Consider the following 16,104-nt stretch of genomic DNA (forward strand, 5'->3'; position numbering starts at 1 on the left):
GCTCAACTGAGAAACAACACAAACCGTGGGGTGTGACTTGGGATGTGACCTGGGAAATGTGAGGGATAAAATCTCCTAAACCTACCTCCGTAGACAGCAATGCCCCGGGACAAGAACGGTGCCAAAGACGATGGCACCTCCCACAATGTGGGCAAGGTCGGTGCAGCAGCTTGCTGCTACGGCTACCAAGCAAGACAAGGAAGACACACGATGGAGATGACATTTTTTAAAAAGAGAACGTGTGAGAGAGGATGAAATGAGATGGCAATAAGAGTTGTACAACTTCTCTTCGAAAATCTCAACGGAGCTTCCATATAGGCGGGATCAATATATGATTTCTTCTGAGTTGGCAAGAATGACATCGATCTGGAACTAATCCTGGCATTATCCAGGGATAATGTAGCAGGAACAGCGATGGGCCGATGGCTTTCCTGGTTTATAGCCCACTTTCTCCCATGGGTGAGGTAGTAGTTCTCAATCATGGGGGCAGTACTCAACCTTGTTGTGGTACTGGCCATAGTGCTCTATCCTTCTAACTATATAAGTACTCAGGAAGGATACAGTATCCTACCACAAGGGAAGCATAACAATACCATAATTGTCAATACTTGTACAACCCGGTCGACAGAGTTGGGTTTGATCGCAGTTCCGCGAACCGATGACCCATGTGGTGCCTGTTGACGGCAACAAGATGTTTGCCGTAGCGATCGATCCTGGAGGAGGTGGGCCATATCTGACATCGATCTGGGATGCATGTGTGGAACTGACAGCATGTTTCTTTATAGATTGCTACACTGTCGAGACTTTGCCGTCCTACATATTCCAGACCGTTCCTGCACAAGTGCCGCGTAAAAGACGGGTACAAGTGATCGTGAACAGATCCCCGACAGTCAACAACGGTATCTGGGCCAGGTAGTGTATTCATCTCGGATTGAGCGGCCTTCTTCTTCTGCGTGGGTTGCTCCGCCATGTATCTCATGCTCTAGGCTTTGGCCCAGAATGATGAAACATGTCTAACCGTGGAATGCGGCCATGGTCGCAGCTTTCTGGCTTGCGGGATCAACTAAGAGGGCCTGCTGAAGGTCCTGGGGTGGTACCTAAAATTAGTCATGTCAGTTATCATAATCTTGAATTATGGTAAAGGTAAGGGATAACCCTTCATATGTAGTGCATTAGAGTCGGTCTAATTTGCACTCATGTCGGTATCCAACCGGAAACAGGAGTATAGGGTGCGTGTTATCAAAGCAGATAATTGTCCCGACCTATGATACTAATGAGCGTGGTTCCAAGGAGAGTGCGGCTCTTGAGAAATACCTTTGTGTAGGTGTTGGAGAGGAAAAGAACCCTCGACCATCAGACTTTCGGACGAGCTCTTGTGCGATAAGATGTCCCCTTTATACTCATTTTGTGATCGAAAGACGTTTTTTGGAGCATCATAACAGACAGATCGTGGACTTGCCCATTCATAAGAATAAACACATCCGCCATTGCGAAAGCTGATCTGTGGCATCTCTAATGTATTTGAATATGGCGAGACATCTATCTCAATGGCAGACCCTCCTTGAAGTGGCGGAGTTCGGTTTAGAGGGTGGGAGTCCTATAATGCCTTGCTGGTTGGCTATTGGATCAAATTGTGTTGTATAAGGCTAGGAATGGCAGATAATAGCGAAATGTGTTTTGAAGACTTTTAAAAGCAGTCCGCATAGGGAAATATTTGATGAGGATATGGATAGGTCATCTTGAGAGTTTGGGCTCGGGTCCAAGGAACTTGTAGCCAGCTGCACACTCTGAAGTAATGGGTCCCTTGGCTTCAGTACAGCTGGCTCCTTCCCGATTTGGTGGATGGAGTTTGGCAAAGAAGTGAATAAGGGGGGAGGCGATGGAATGTGAGAAATAAAAAGAGTGAAGGTAGATAAAATATGAGAAAGAAATGAAAGAGAGATAATGAAAGAAATGAGATGGAAAATGAGGATGGGGTGTGGGAGGATGGAGGATGGAGGTCTCCCTCGACCTTCTTATATGTGGTGCGTTTGCTCACATCGCATTCGAATATTTTCGAGAATTGGTTCTATCTCATAATAGGGCTTCTCTCACATAACGATTTCTTCATTTGAATTTCAACTTCATCTCACTTGCTAGTCACTTTTACTTTCAATTTAAATTTGAATTAGATCTGATTTGATATCCATATCTCATCGCTCACCCCTATCTCTATTATTATTTACTACTGAATCAAATCAAACAAGGAATCTATTCATTTTTGATGCCCTCCCCCCTTATCCCCAGTCGGGGGGGAGGGCATCGCTAAACGTACAAAAAAAAGAATTGGTATCAACTGCGGGGAACGCTACACAAACATCTTGGTACAAGCCGGCGGGTCTAGTACCCGCGCGGCGGGGGTGGGGGGTGCGATCCGGGCGGCGGCGGCGGGAAGTACAGGGAGGGCGCGTGGCCCTGGGGCATGTAGCCCGGCAACGGCAGACGCGCGAAGTTCGAGCCCGGGGGAGGAGGGAGCTGCGGCGGCCCGTTCATTGCGAACGGGTCCGGCAGGCCCAGCCCCAAACCCAGCTGCTGGCGGGCGGGGAGAAGGCGCCGCGGCTGCTGGGTTGGGGTGGGCCGCGGGAGGATGAAGGACCGCGGGTCTGTTGGCCCGTGGCCGTGGATGGAGGAGGGAGGGGGGCCAGGGTGGGTGTGGGTGGGCTGAGGGAGGAGAGCACGATGGTGGGTCCCGGGGTCAGTTCGCATCATTGGAAGATGCTGGGGCAGGGGCTCGGTCAGAGCCGCATCTGCCAGAACTGACAGTGCACGTGAGTGCACCGGGAAATCTGCGGCGCCGTCGTAGCTGACGATCTTGCCGGATGCCTCCTGCTCGTTGATGAAGGTGGCAGCATGGAGCATGCTGCCGAAGGCATCCTTGGCGCACATTCGCAGAGCCTCTTCATCATTGATTTCTGTTGGTGCAATCTCCTCATTCAATCGGCCCATCCGTACCCTCTGGACGAAATCCTCCCATCCCTCCTCCGCCGCCACAAAGTCCACTGCTCCCTCCGGGTCTCGAACTACTTCAGCTGCAAAGCCACGCTCCACCTGTCTTACCGCCGTCTCGCCGTCGCGGAAAAGGAATTGCTTCACGGATTGTTCGGAGTCCGATGTATCGTACTGGAGACTGGTTAGCTGTTGTAATGGTTTTGGTAGTTTTTCGGACTACATACCTCAGTGTGTTCATCATCTTCGGCCACCCTGCGGCCCTGGATTAGGGCCATCATCTTGCCCATAAGCATCGTAAGCATCTCCTCTTGAATTTCCCCAATGAGCAGCTATTTCCACAAGTTAGAATCTTCAATGATAAGACAACTTTGATCCAAACTTACATTCGCGGTGTCTTTGATGACGTGAATATTGCCCTCATACTTTTGAGTCTCCAACTCGGTGTTCATCTTGTACTCGTTGTTCAGTCTCTCAATTGCCTTGCGTTCGTACCTGTCCAGATCCCGCTGGACTTGGTCGAATTCAGGACATTCTTTGTGAGCATTTTTCTCGCGAGCAATCTTATTCATGTTCTGCTCCGCCATGAAACTCAGCGCAATATGTTGGGCTTGCCCAACTTTCTTGAAGAGCGCAGACATTTCCTCCTGGCGAGCTTTTGTCGGCATTGATTCCGGAGTAGGTGAAGGGGTGGGACCACGCCAATTTTCGGCGACGTCCCAGATCTCATCTTCGATTTTCTTGCCGCGTTTGATGATGGCGGCCTTGGCACGTCCACGTCCTCGACCACCTCGAGTCTTGGTAACTGCTGCAGGTCGAATTGGGCCGACAAATCCACCGCGGCCGCCGCGACCACGGCCACGGCCACGTCCTCGACCGCGACCCCCACGCGCTCCTCGGCCTCCACGGCCTCCCCGAACAGTAGCGTTGTAAGCAGGGGGGTCGAATTCTTCTGAAGGAATAGGGATATCCTCGGGAGATGTTTCATTTTGAGTATCAACCTCCATGCCATTTTGAAACTGGCTTTCTGGAGTCTCTTCGAGTTCAGTCTCGTCAATTCGCAGCTTTTTGTTCATTGTATCTTCTGAATCAATATCCGGGTTTTCATTTTGCAATTCAGCTGACTTGCGCTTGCGCGCAAGTCGGGGTGAAGATACTGCACTGAATGGTGCTTGTTCAATATGTGAAATCTTGGGACTCTGGCCGACGGGAGTGTCTTCAGCCTTTGCTTTGGCTGGCTCAGAGATATTGTTCATGTTATTGTTCATTTCATCGACCATGGCATCAGCAGGATCAATTTGAGTTGCTCCAGGCGACACGGGGGCTGAAGCAACCATGCGAGGTTCAGGAGATTGCGATGTTTTTTGAAATGGGGGTTCGGACTTGAATTCCTCATCGTAATGAGACTCCATGTCATCATCTGGCTCGGTGATTTGATTATCAACGGCCTTGGTTGGCGAGGCATCTTCTTCATAGACGCCATCCCCATCCGGCTTCAGTCTTGCTGACTGCCGGGTGGTCCGCGAAGACTCAGGAACAGTCCGAGGATGCCGCGGACGCCGAGTGCGAGGAGTCTCTGGATTTGAGACGGCATTGGCATCCGCATTTTCATTTTCATTGTCATTTTCATTCTCATTTTCCTCGTGGGGATCATCAGAATCAGCATGTTGCATTAATCTGAGTGAGGGAATTTTGAATTTGACAATACGCGAGAGAACCTCTGGTCTACTCGGTGATTCAGAAAGAGCACGATCAGGGAGACTGGCGCGGCCACGGCCGCGACCACGTCCTCGGCCTCGACCTCTTCCACGAGGGGGAATTGCAACGGAATCTATATATAGGGTCAGAAATGAGACCGATGGGGCAAACATGCATATAAACTTACCTTGTGCAGTTCGCCCAGATCGCGTAGAAATACTAGGAGTCCGCGTAACAGGCTGTGCAGCCGCGCGATTTTTCCTTCTTCCCACCATCGCTGTTGTCTTTCGAAGAAAATTAGTTTTGAACGGGGGAAATTGATCCAGTGGCAGCAAGGGGGAATGGAAAATCAGGGAGGGAAAAGTGAATAGATCGAAGAAGACATTAAAATCGAGTACAAGAACGTTCAAAAATAGTACAGTTCAAAGGGGGAAAATGGGAGTAGAGAAAGGGAAAAAAAAGTACACGCGAATTTGCCAAATGCAGAAAGGAAACGTCACTGTTGGTAGCAGTGGAAAAAGGCTTGGCAGGAAAAAGCGCGAAGTAGAGAACACGCGATCAAAGTACAGAAGATCAAGAAGATCAGAAGATCGAAAAAAGATGCAACGATCAAAGTTCAGAAGTCCCAAAGGTCCAGAGCCAAGATCAAGGGGAGTGTAGAAAACAAAGTGTGTGGGGGGAATTGCAAGGGGGAGATGAAGGAACACGACATAAAAGATTCATGAAACTTACCAAAGCGATATGGGAAAAAGATGCGAAGTAGAAAAGAAAAGCAGAGATCTACTGCAGGATTTGACCGGGTGGATGGGGAAAACGGGGCCAAGTAAAAAAAAAAACGGGGGGGGAAAGAAGAGGATGAAATAGAAACAGGGGAGTAGAAGTTAAATGAGGATATGAAAATGAGTAAGAAACTTGAAAGTAGCAAAAAAGGTAGAAAGTCGAAAAAGTAGAGAGAAGATGAGGAAGAGAGAAAAAAAAAAGGAAGTCGAGGTAGAAAAGAAGGAAGAGAAGAAGAAAGGGAAGAGGCCAAAACAAGGTGTTTATGGGAGCTGAACCTTGGGAGTATTCCAACAATATGACTATTCTATATAACTTCTTATAATGTAAATTCAAATTCTCTCTATTCCAATCTATTCATATTATATTCCTTTTAGTCTATTGGTCTGACATCGGTGACTTTTCCCTTCGGCTGAGGCTCGGGAATAGAGCCACAATAGCATACAACTTGAACATTCATTATACATTATACATTCAACTTTACTAGGTATATTCATTCTATAGTTTCTGCCTAGGAAGTGAATACAATGTATCTCCAATCCAGTCCCAACAAGCACCGGAGCATTTGGTATTCTATTTCGTATTCGGCTCTATTATGGAGCTTTGGTCTACGTGTCTAGATAGTTGCCTATATTGTATGTTCTTTACCTTCATGAATAAACCTATTCATGGTATTCATATCTCATTTCTATCTATATTTCCTATTCTATTCTATTCCATATTTTAACTATACTAACCCCTACAGAAAAAAATATACGGACCCACTTAGTCTAAAGGGTGACAACGCATGCGGACTTGCAATGTACTCCGTACACGAAGTATGCTATTGGCTAATTATGAGAATTTTAGAAATATACAGTAGAATACTATGTACAAATTATACCGTACGGAGTAATATCTTCCAAAGAATGGTCATCCCTAGCTAGAGCAGTTAGTCCACAGAAAAGTCAAACTTGGTTGACATCCGCATTTTTCCGCCATCTAGAACTAAACATAATATCTGAAAATACGAAAACACATCCCAAGACTGCATAAGCCCACTATTCTTGTATCTACGGTTAATATGGTTCAAAAAAGATTACAGCTATCATAATACAATTTTGGAAGAAATTACAAGTAATTGGAAACATTCCTACACAACTACTCCAATATATACATTCACTTCAGTATATGTAATCACAATTCATTTAAACAATTATACCACCCATTCCCTATTTACACAAATACTATGCATACCCAATGGTCCAGCATCATACAGCAAAAAGCAAAAAATCCAGAAGGAAAAAAAAAAAAAAAAAAGAAAACATAGCAAGTCATGCAGATCTCGATATAAAGGTAGATCAATCACTTTTCATAAGGGGATTCGTTCAAGTCATTATCGCTTCTCAGAAGACGAACGCACAGAACCACCTGGGGTTGGAGTCATCATCGGGTGGAGTGTATCCTCTGACCCTGGCAGCGAGGAGGGTGTAAGCGTGGACTGATCGCGGAGGGAGCGAGCAGATCTCATGCGCGTGATTGTGCCAGGTGTGATGGTCTGCCCCGCGCTCGGTGAGGCCTTGACCATTGTCCCCGGGGCAAAGGTTGGCGACGGACAGGGGCTTGTTGACCGGAAGAGAGGGTGGATGTTCTCTTCGCCGAATGGGTTATATTCCCACGTTGAATTGTTAGAGCCGGACTGTGTTGGGGAGTCAATGCGGGTTGTTGATGCTGATGGGGATGGAACTGGTGTGTTGCGTCGTAGGCTGGGCATGCTCCGAATGCTGTGGGTACCTTGCAGGAGGGGACGAGTGTCCCGGTCTGGGAGGGTGTCTACCCTTCTATCCCGTGTTGGGGATGGGCTTGGTGAGCTGTGGGCAGAGCATGGTGTGTCGATGGGGGTACACTTTTCTTCCTTTATGCTTGGAGGACAGAGTGTTGCGTCTGAGTAGTGACTGGATCGCCGGGGGAATTTGCGGAGTGAGGCTCTTTTAGGTTCAAATAGATCGGACAAGTCGCATACTGGAGGAGGTGATGGAAGAAAACGTGGGGTCCGCGGGATATCCTTGAGCTCCTGGGAGTAGGCACGCGGCCATTCAGAATTAGATTTTTCCTGGACTAGCGTGACGACAAGGAACCCGCAGTACAGGCCTTGCGCAAATACTGATAGTGCCCAGAACACCGAGCGAACCACCAAGACCGAGGCTTGAGGACTAGCTGCCATTGCTCCGGCAGATGCTGCAGCGGAAATGAGTAGATATCCGCCGGCGAAACAGATCAATAGTTGGCGGCCGGTTTGTATATTTTGGTGGTGCAGCAGGCTGAGAGCAACCAGAGTCAAGAAGCTTACTGCACTTAGGATAGTCGAGGCAACATCGGGAGAGGCTTTGGAGGTTGCGTAGCAGATCCCATTGAGAATAGTGACAATGAAAGTTACGAGCAAGGAGGCTCCCGCCAGTGAGTAAGACAGACGAGACATGATAATGGAAAAGAGAGAAAGACCAAAAGAATGGTTGGAAGTATATCAAAGGAAAGTAAGAGTGTGGATATGTCAAATGTTGGCAGACTGCCAATCCAAGACGTTTATCCAATGCACTCAATGAATGTGAAGGAATGTGCCAAATCCACGGGGAAAGATGTTGGTATTTATGAGTTGGGGATGCCTAGATGCATAGCCCTAGAGGGTTTCAACACGGGACTGAGGACTGCGGATCTCAGCGTGGCTTAAAAGTATATCGGGGAAGCTGTCCGTCTCAACCTGACGATCTTTTCCCATCGGTCTGATTCATCATTCCAGCATGCTGGTTAGAGTGTGTAGATAAGAATCGGTTTAGCAAGGGTCATCTCGATTGGGCGAGGCAAAGGATCCCGGTGGAGGTGCATAATGTATGTGGATATTGGCAATTGTTGTGTGTTCCAGCCATTGAGGCGACGCCATGGGGCCTGATTCTGGGGTAGAGCCCTGCCAGTTCAGACTCGTCCTGCAGACTAGCAATCCGATAATTTGGTAAATCTCACTAACAATGGCACTATTCATCTGATCAGTCTGGTCAGGGTGGCAGATCCTCTCTCGATCTCAATAATGCGGGCCGTATGTGATGTATCTCCCCCCCTTGCGAGAGGAAATCTCCGCCAAAACTCAGTTAGACCAGAGCTAAGTATAGTGTGAGTTTAGGTAAATTGAAAATTCACAATTGTACTTTGTAAATTCTATAGATCCATATTCCGTGCGGAGTACAAAGTACTCATAGACGGGATATCATGACCTGTCGTGCAGGAAGTATATAGTGGATTGTCTACCTATAATTTGGTCAATGCCCCCATTTATCCCTGAAGAAATTGGCGCATGTAATGATATAATTTGTTGACTTTAATTAAATTAGATTGTGTATTTTGTGGGTTTCACATATGCATCTTTTCCAGGGTGGGTAGAAGATGTGCAATGTACAGCGTCCGTGCTACTTACTTGAGAGGCAATAGTGGCGCTTCTTACTGTGTTATATAGGAGTTCAAAGTACAGAGTACTCCATACCGAGAATTCATTTCAAAATGGCAATGTCATTGGGAACCCAAAGTTGGATACAGATCTGCATCTCCATGTTAACTCTCGATGTCCGGGATGTTGTCATCGAGGCGCCAACAGGCAACCAGCTTGGAATCAAATGGAGTAGACCTAAATCCTTCTATATGCGCATGTGCACTGCATAGAGAGTGAGCAGTGCACGGGGAATACCAATAATAGCCTGGTAAGATCAAAATTTCCTTTGAAAAAGGTGAAATTAGCCCTAGGGGAAGTGGTCTGGTAGAGAGTAGTGGCGGTAAATCCGAAGGCGGTCACCGTACTCGTTTGCTATCGATCATCGTCACTCCGAATGCTCCCCTCCTACTTTCTTTTCCCTTCTCTTCGACTTTTCTTCGACATCATCGCTGAGAGGATCCTGTGCATCAACTACTCTCCCTCCCCCCTATCTCAATTCGTCATATTTTCTCCCTACCCCTTTTCTCCCTGGTTTTACTCAAAAGCGGCAAAATGAAGCTCACTTTCAAGGTATCGAAAACTTACTCTCTGGGTCCTCACAGCCACAGACTGCTGACAATCATCGAAATACAGGACCTAAAGCAGGAGAAGTTTGTCATCGATGTCGAACCTTCTGAGACTGTACGTTTCTTCCCTTTGCCACAACTAGGCGGCGTCATCGAGTGCGGGGCTCATCTGTTTAGGTTCGCGAGGTCAAGGTCAAAATCGCCCAAGAGAAAGCCGAATATGATGCAGAGCGCATGAAGGTCATCTACTCTGGTTCGTATTTGCTCCCCGATAGACAAATTTTCCATACACGGTGCTGTGGCTAACGTTCGCTTTTTTCTCTTTGTAGGAAAGATCCTTCAGGATGATAAGACAGTCGAATCTTACAACATCCAAGAGAAGGACTTCCTAGTGTGCTTGCCTTCAAAGGTACAGGATAAACCTTGTCTATGATTTCCGATGGCCGACCCAAAATTAACGCATTGATACTCAGCAACCCAAGGCCGCCGCTTCTACCACTTCACAAGTCCCCTCGACTCCAGCTGCCCGTGCTCCTGTGTCAACACCCGCTGCCCCCCAAGCTCCTCATGCTGCATCTGCTCCTCCCCCTTCTGCCGTCCCCGCGACTCCATCCCCAGCCGGTGCGGCTCCAGCTCCATCGACCGGTCCCGCCTTCGGAGATCCTTCCGCTCTTACCATGGGCTCTGCCGCTGAGGGTGCGGTTGTTCAGATGGAGGCGATGGGATTCGCCCGCACTGATATCGACCGTGCCATGCGCGCTGCATTCTACAACCCTGATCGCGCCATCGAATACCTTTTGACCGTAAGCTTTTCTGTTGAAGATTACACTTTGAATCTTTGCTAATGAGCACGACAGGGTATCCCCGATAACATCCAGGAACAGCAGCAACAACAACAGCGACAAGCCGCAGAGCCAGCCCCTACCAATGCTGCTCCTGCTGCCCCCGCTGCTCCTTCCGGTGGTGATGAGCCTCATCTGAATCTCTTCGAAGCTGCCGCTCAGGCTGGTGGCGAAGGTGGCCGAACTCGCGGTGCTGCCGGTGCCGGTGCCGGTGCTGGTGCCGCTGGTGGTGAAGCTCTTGGCAGCCTGGAGTTCCTCCGCAGCAACCCCCATTTCCAACAGCTTCGTCAGCTTGTCCAACAGCAGCCTCACATGCTCGAGCCCATCTTGCAACAAGTCGCCGCTGGGAATCCCCAGATTGCATCAATCATCGGACAGAACTCCGATCAATTCCTGCAGCTTCTCGGCGAAGAACTCGAAGACGAGGAGGGTGCTCTGCCACCTGGTGCACAGGCTATTTCGGTTACGGAAGAAGAGCGCGATGCCATTGAGCGTGTATGTTGGAACCTCCTTTCCGTCTCAAATATATTTTTTAACTAACCCCATAACCAGTTGTGCACCCTGGGCTTCCCCCGCGATTCCGTCATCCAGGCCTACTTTGCCTGCGACAAGAACGAGGAGCTCGCCGCCAACTTCCTCTTCGACCAGCCGGATGAGGATGAGCAGTAAAGAATCAAATGTTCTCTCTCACTTCTTTTCTTCCTCCCCTACTTCCCCCCCTTTAACGTTATGTTCTATGATGAATACCAAGCATGCTGCTGTTTGAATTGATTCCCATCTCTCCTCACCCGGATCCCTTCCTATGAATACGAATCAGTGTTCAGCCTGGCGTCTCTGAGTTTCTGCTTGCTGAGTATGGACTTGGCTTCTTTGTATCCCGCTTTTCTCCCCCATTAAGCCTATTATGTATCTATCTTAATGGGCAAAATGGGACCTGTTCGCTACATATAGAGTATGCGAGTAGCTGTATAACACTGTAGGTGGCAAAATTCGATCTGGTCATCTGGCATTCATTGGTGGTCAGGCGCATTTTATATGCAGGTAGACATGTGCAGATGACCTGTGAATCGGTTGGAATGTATATATTTGCATTGCAGAACTCTATATCCTCCAGCAACCACGACGGCCACCCAAATCGTCAAATATATTCCCACACAACATATCTAAGGTTACTACTTTGTATTTTGTAGTATCAATATGACATTGAAATCCATGTATAGCCCTTATCTCCACTTATCAGCCCTAAATAGTCCAGTGTTTGGGCATCTTTTGATATGTCTTATATTTTTCGTCTTATTCCCTTAGATACTAACCCAGCCGACTAGCTTATACATGAAAAACATTTGAAGTCAATAAATTGAACTAGTACTACTTACATATGGGTAGAGGTAAGTGCAGACTAGAACCCCAAAGATACCAACTTGACGCCCATCCCCAATGCAAAAAGGTATCTTATGGACCCAACCCTAACATGCACCGAAAATATCCAGAGAAAGAAAAAAAAAGAGAAATTGCAATCATGCAAATGAGAATGTAGTTCCCAAAAGATGAACAAAATACAACGCCCCATCCATGGAGTACCATGGATATGCAACAGGAGAAGATTATTTGCAAGATCTCCGCACAGACCAAACACCCAGTCCACGGCGTCCAACGACCCGTTGCAAAGTTGGAATGATTCCATCCTCGCCGAAGTCCATGTCATCGAGGTTGAGGTGTTTGCGATAGGACCAAAGGGGATGAAGTTGCAAGCTCTGGTCTCGGCTTTCACGTGCAGACACGGCGTATGGGTCCAGAAAAGAAGCTGATGTAGGCGCGACTAGGAATATGGACGATGGAGTTGAGCAGCTGGGTACAACCAGCTCCAGCTGAAGCATCATCTCGTCGCCTGACATTCCCATGAGATCCTCTGTCTGGATCTCTGTGGATTGGTTGTTACCACCGAGAAGCCACAGAGGTGGGGAGTATGTTTTCCACCAGAACACCGTCGCGGATGGGATGTGGTGGGTTGTACTGGATGAGACGATGTCGCGCATTGCTAGCTGTGTCGGGACGACGCCGCCTTGATGATAGACGCCCATGAGGAAGCCCATGGCTGCGTTAAAGATGACCCACACGATGAGGAGGAGGCGGGAGCGGAGCATGGGGACACAGCTGAGGAGGAGGGGCACGGCTGGGAGGAGGAAGCGTGGTTCTTGGTGCGGGAATAGGGAGAGGAGCATTGTTGCAGAGAGCGCGGAAAGAGCGCGCACATTGCGCATCCAGTATGGTACTACCAGTGGCCAGTTGAAGAGGGAGACTAGCATGGCGATGTATGCAGGACCAAGCAGTTGGAAGAGGTTTGCAGTGAAGTGTTGGTGGTGTGGATGGAGACCGTGCTGGGCAAGGTTGGAAGTGTCGGAGTTGTAGAGCAGGTTGTTGAGGGGAGTTATTATGGGGTCGCGGAAGGTGCTGAGGAGGGATGCTGTCGGTCGGTAGAAGGTTGTGTCTGTGTAGACTGCAATGAAGGAGAAGAGGAGACCGAAGAGAAGGAATGCCGCGAGCGAGAGTGGTCTGGCGCGGACGCGGGGTTAGTATATGTGTATTGGCTGGTGAGGTGGAGGTAAGGTGTATATAAATTGACATACTTGCGCTTGAACTGAGGTAGCAATTGCAGGCCTGGGAACAGAAGGAAAGCCGGGAAAGTGATGCGGTTGAAGACGCCCAGCACAGCGATGAAGGCGAGCAGGGCGTTGGAGAAGAAAGACGTGTGTCGCTGCAAGTTAAGTCAGCGTGAATTGTGCTGTTTCAAGCTTTATCTCTCTCTCACCTTATTGTCAACAATGCGCCGAATCAGAACCAGCCCCCAGGCAACCAACAGGGTCTCGAGGCTGTTGGAGAATGTGTGCGTCTGATATGTCCAGGTGACATACGACGAAGCCACCAGCACCACCATCGCGCGCCGATGACGCGGGGAAGGCACTAGCTCATAGATCGCCCAATCTTCCAGCACGAAACTCAATAGGAACATTCCACCGCGCAGCGCATAGTAAACCAAGTGAGGTGGAGGATTGCCCGACCCGATTTCAGTATAGAACCATTTCAGGAGGCTCATTGGAAGCTCGTAGATCGCCCATAGTGGGAATATGCTGCGGATGGGGTGTTCGACGGTAAACTCCCATGGTAGCTTCGAAGGAAATGAGAATATGCGACCTGCATTTTTGGTGATTTGGTCAATATTGTTTTCCCCTCGTATAGGGGAGTCGCGGAACTGCCGGATCGCGCTTTTGATATTTTTCTTTTGGGGAAAATGGCAACAAGATTTCCCACGCGTTTGTGCAGTCGCCGTATGATCGCGACTTGTCAGGCGATAATTAGAGAGTTAAACACACCTGCAAAAAGCTCTGGGCCTTGGAAGTTCTCATCGGGATGTAGATAGCTCGGGGAGAGCGCGAAATACACGCGAATCACCAATAGCAGTAGATAAGTTCGGCGCCACATGGTTGATGCAGGAACATTATTAGGAAAAGAAAGTAAAGAACAAACAGGAGAAAAAAGGAGTGGGAGCTAAGAGAAAGGTAAACGCGTATTAGGCGATGATATCACTTGTTTATGTTGAGCGGTAAATTGAAGCGGTGGGGACTATTGCGAGAAATTTAGATCTACAGATGGAGTAAGTATTGAATAGTATCATATTTCTACTCCGTACATATTTTCTACACATCAAAATCTTTTATGATTGATACATATGTTAACATTTGAATTCATATAGATCTCGCATACACACTATACGGAGTACTCCGTAACTCTATAGTTGATAGATCTACAATCTTTGGACAAATCAGATAATCAAGAATATAGTCCACGGGTTTACCCAAAACGACATCGGGGCCTTGCAATTACTGAGTTAAACACATCCAGATTCTTCCCCCTCCTTAGACATTAGTAGAACTAGATAGATTCGAATAGATTTGGCCGCTGTTGGTTCTGGCTTAGCGCAGTGTTCAAGCCCTCGCTTGCAGGCAGCATCCTAGGTTCCCAACTGTTAACTAGTGTTGAAGTTAGTGGGCTACTAGTATGTTTCCGAACAATTTCTACCTTGAAACAAAGAATCAATCATCTAGGCAACTGTAAGAACTAAGACGTGGGGGCTGGTTTGGAGCCTTGTTGGCCTGACTCCATATACCCGCCGACCGACCGCCTTTGGTAACCCAGAACCTCTTTGACCCTCACCACCCACCATCGACTTATTACATCCTTGTGACTTTCAAACCGTCAACATCTATCTTCATATCAACTCTGTCAAAGGACTTGATTAATTGAAATAATTTATTAACACCTTTCTCCAGTAACGTCCCCACCACTGGACCACCCCGCACTATTCAAAAAGCTAACTTCATCTGAATGTTAGATTCCATCTTCAACGTCATTAACCATGAGTGCTATCACCCTTACCAGCTCTGATGGAGTCGATATCTCCGTTGGTAAGCAGGATCTCCACGTATGATGCCATCGCGGCGCTGACAGTTTGCTGAACAGAGCGCACAACTGCTGAGCGCTCCGTCTTGATCAAGAACATGCTTGAGGATCTTGGCGATTCTGGAGAGGCTATCCCCATTCCTAATGTGAATATCTGCTCAAAAAGAAACAACCTACAGAACTTGACGCTTATAAATCTTCGTCCAGGTTAACGAGGCCGTCCTCAAGAAGGTCATCGAGTGGTGTGAACACCACAAGAACGACCCCCCAAGCGCCAGCGATGACGATGACAACCGTCGCAAGACTACCGATATTGATGAGTGGGATCAGAAGTTCATGCAAGTGGACCAGGAGATGCTTTTCGAGATCATCCTCGTATGTTTCATGTCTAGACTTGCTCTTCGGCACATATACTGATTCTACTCCTAGGCTGCCAACTACTTGGATATCAAGGCCCTCCTTGACGTCGGCTGCAAGACAGTCGCCAACATGATCAAGGGCAAGTCCCCGGAGGAGATCCGTAAGACCTTCAACATCCAGAATGACTTCACTCCCGAGGAGGAAGATCAGATCCGCCGTGAGAACGAGTGGGCCGAGGAGTAAGTTGCCACCACGGTACCCTTGGATATAATAATGCTAATATTTTCTACTTTATAAGTCGTTAAATGATGATTTTTTTTTTTGTCTGTTGTCCTTTCTAAAACAGAAAATGATATCCTCTCGGCTGCTAATGACAATGTGCAGCGTAGCCCTTATGTCTAGTAGGGTGATTACTTTTTGGGGCGTTTATTTTTGCAATTTGCTGCCAATATTATTATGATACGGGAAAAATCACTAGCTTTGCTAATGGCATTCGGGATAGAATCCTCCTAAACCCAGTAGCATTAGATAGCGGGGTCATGAACCGACTTTCGCTCATATTTTTACTATGACGACAATCGCGAAGTTGTAAAAAGCATCTAGCATATAAAACGCAGATACAAGGCTGTACTACAAAGCGGGATACAAATAGTAACGCGATCAGGTACATACATGGATATGTTCCCCATGCAAGGCCCTGATCAAATCTACAGCCATCTAGGCTATCCCAGATGTAGGCAAAAGGACATTCAATTCGATTCAATCAGATTTTGTATCAAAAAAGAAAATCCTCCGCCACGCCAGTCCTACAAGCCCGCCCCCAGCAAGAAGACGATCAGCCCACACCAACAAACCCTTTGCAAACATAACCCGGGCCTGCTATCCATATCGATAAATTAGGCGTGTTGGAAATCCATCATATCCCCACTCGGAACCGTGGAGAAAGAAATGACCCATTGGA

General features: G+C 47.9%; 5 protein-coding genes across 5 annotated transcripts; 2 read left to right on the forward strand and 3 right to left on the reverse strand.

The window, feature by feature from the left end:
• Positions 1–2,379: 2,379 nt before the first annotated feature.
• PGRI_086930 (uncharacterized protein) lies at positions 2,380–4,658 on the reverse strand (the record flags this gene model as incomplete). The annotated part of the gene is made up of 3 exons (XM_040796407.1): positions 2,380–3,159; positions 3,213–3,317; positions 3,372–4,658. The coding sequence occupies 3 exons, from the start codon at positions 4,656–4,658 to the stop codon at positions 2,380–2,382; spliced, it is 2,172 nt and encodes a 723-aa protein (XP_040650945.1).
• A 2,177-nt stretch (positions 4,659–6,835) lies between these two features.
• Positions 6,836–7,918, reverse strand: PGRI_086940 (uncharacterized protein; the record flags this gene model as incomplete). The annotated part of the gene is made up of 1 exon (XM_040796408.1): positions 6,836–7,918. The coding sequence occupies one exon, from the start codon at positions 7,916–7,918 to the stop codon at positions 6,836–6,838; it is 1,083 nt and encodes a 360-aa protein (XP_040650946.1).
• Positions 7,919–9,469: 1,551 nt separating this feature from the next.
• On the forward strand, positions 9,470–10,994 carry PGRI_086950 (putative UV excision repair protein (RadW); the record flags this gene model as incomplete). Its single annotated transcript, XM_040796409.1, has 6 exons — positions 9,470–9,598; positions 9,661–9,736; positions 9,813–9,892; positions 9,957–10,286; positions 10,341–10,820; positions 10,878–10,994. 6 exons carry the CDS (start codon positions 9,470–9,472, stop codon positions 10,992–10,994), a joined length of 1,212 nt encoding a protein of 403 aa, XP_040650947.1.
• Positions 10,995–11,929: 935 nt separating this feature from the next.
• On the reverse strand, positions 11,930–13,419 carry smp3 (glycosylphosphatidylinositol-alpha 1,2 mannosyltransferase smp3; the record flags this gene model as incomplete). The annotated part of the gene is made up of 3 exons (XM_040796410.1): positions 11,930–12,878; positions 12,953–13,080; positions 13,135–13,419. The coding sequence occupies 3 exons, from the start codon at positions 13,417–13,419 to the stop codon at positions 11,930–11,932; spliced, it is 1,362 nt and encodes a 453-aa protein (XP_040650948.1).
• Positions 13,420–14,739: 1,320 nt separating this feature from the next.
• On the forward strand, positions 14,740–15,386 carry skpA (SCF ubiquitin ligase subunit skpA; the record flags this gene model as incomplete). The annotated part of the gene is made up of 4 exons (XM_040796411.1): positions 14,740–14,788; positions 14,844–14,929; positions 14,991–15,158; positions 15,213–15,386. The coding sequence occupies 4 exons, from the start codon at positions 14,740–14,742 to the stop codon at positions 15,384–15,386; spliced, it is 477 nt and encodes a 158-aa protein (XP_040650949.1).
• Positions 15,387–16,104: the final 718 nt, after the last annotated feature.

This window comes from Penicillium griseofulvum (assembly GCF_001561935.1).
Source record: "Penicillium griseofulvum strain PG3 chromosome Unknown contig_11, whole genome shotgun sequence".
Lineage (NCBI taxonomy): Eukaryota > Fungi > Ascomycota > Eurotiomycetes > Eurotiales > Aspergillaceae > Penicillium > Penicillium griseofulvum.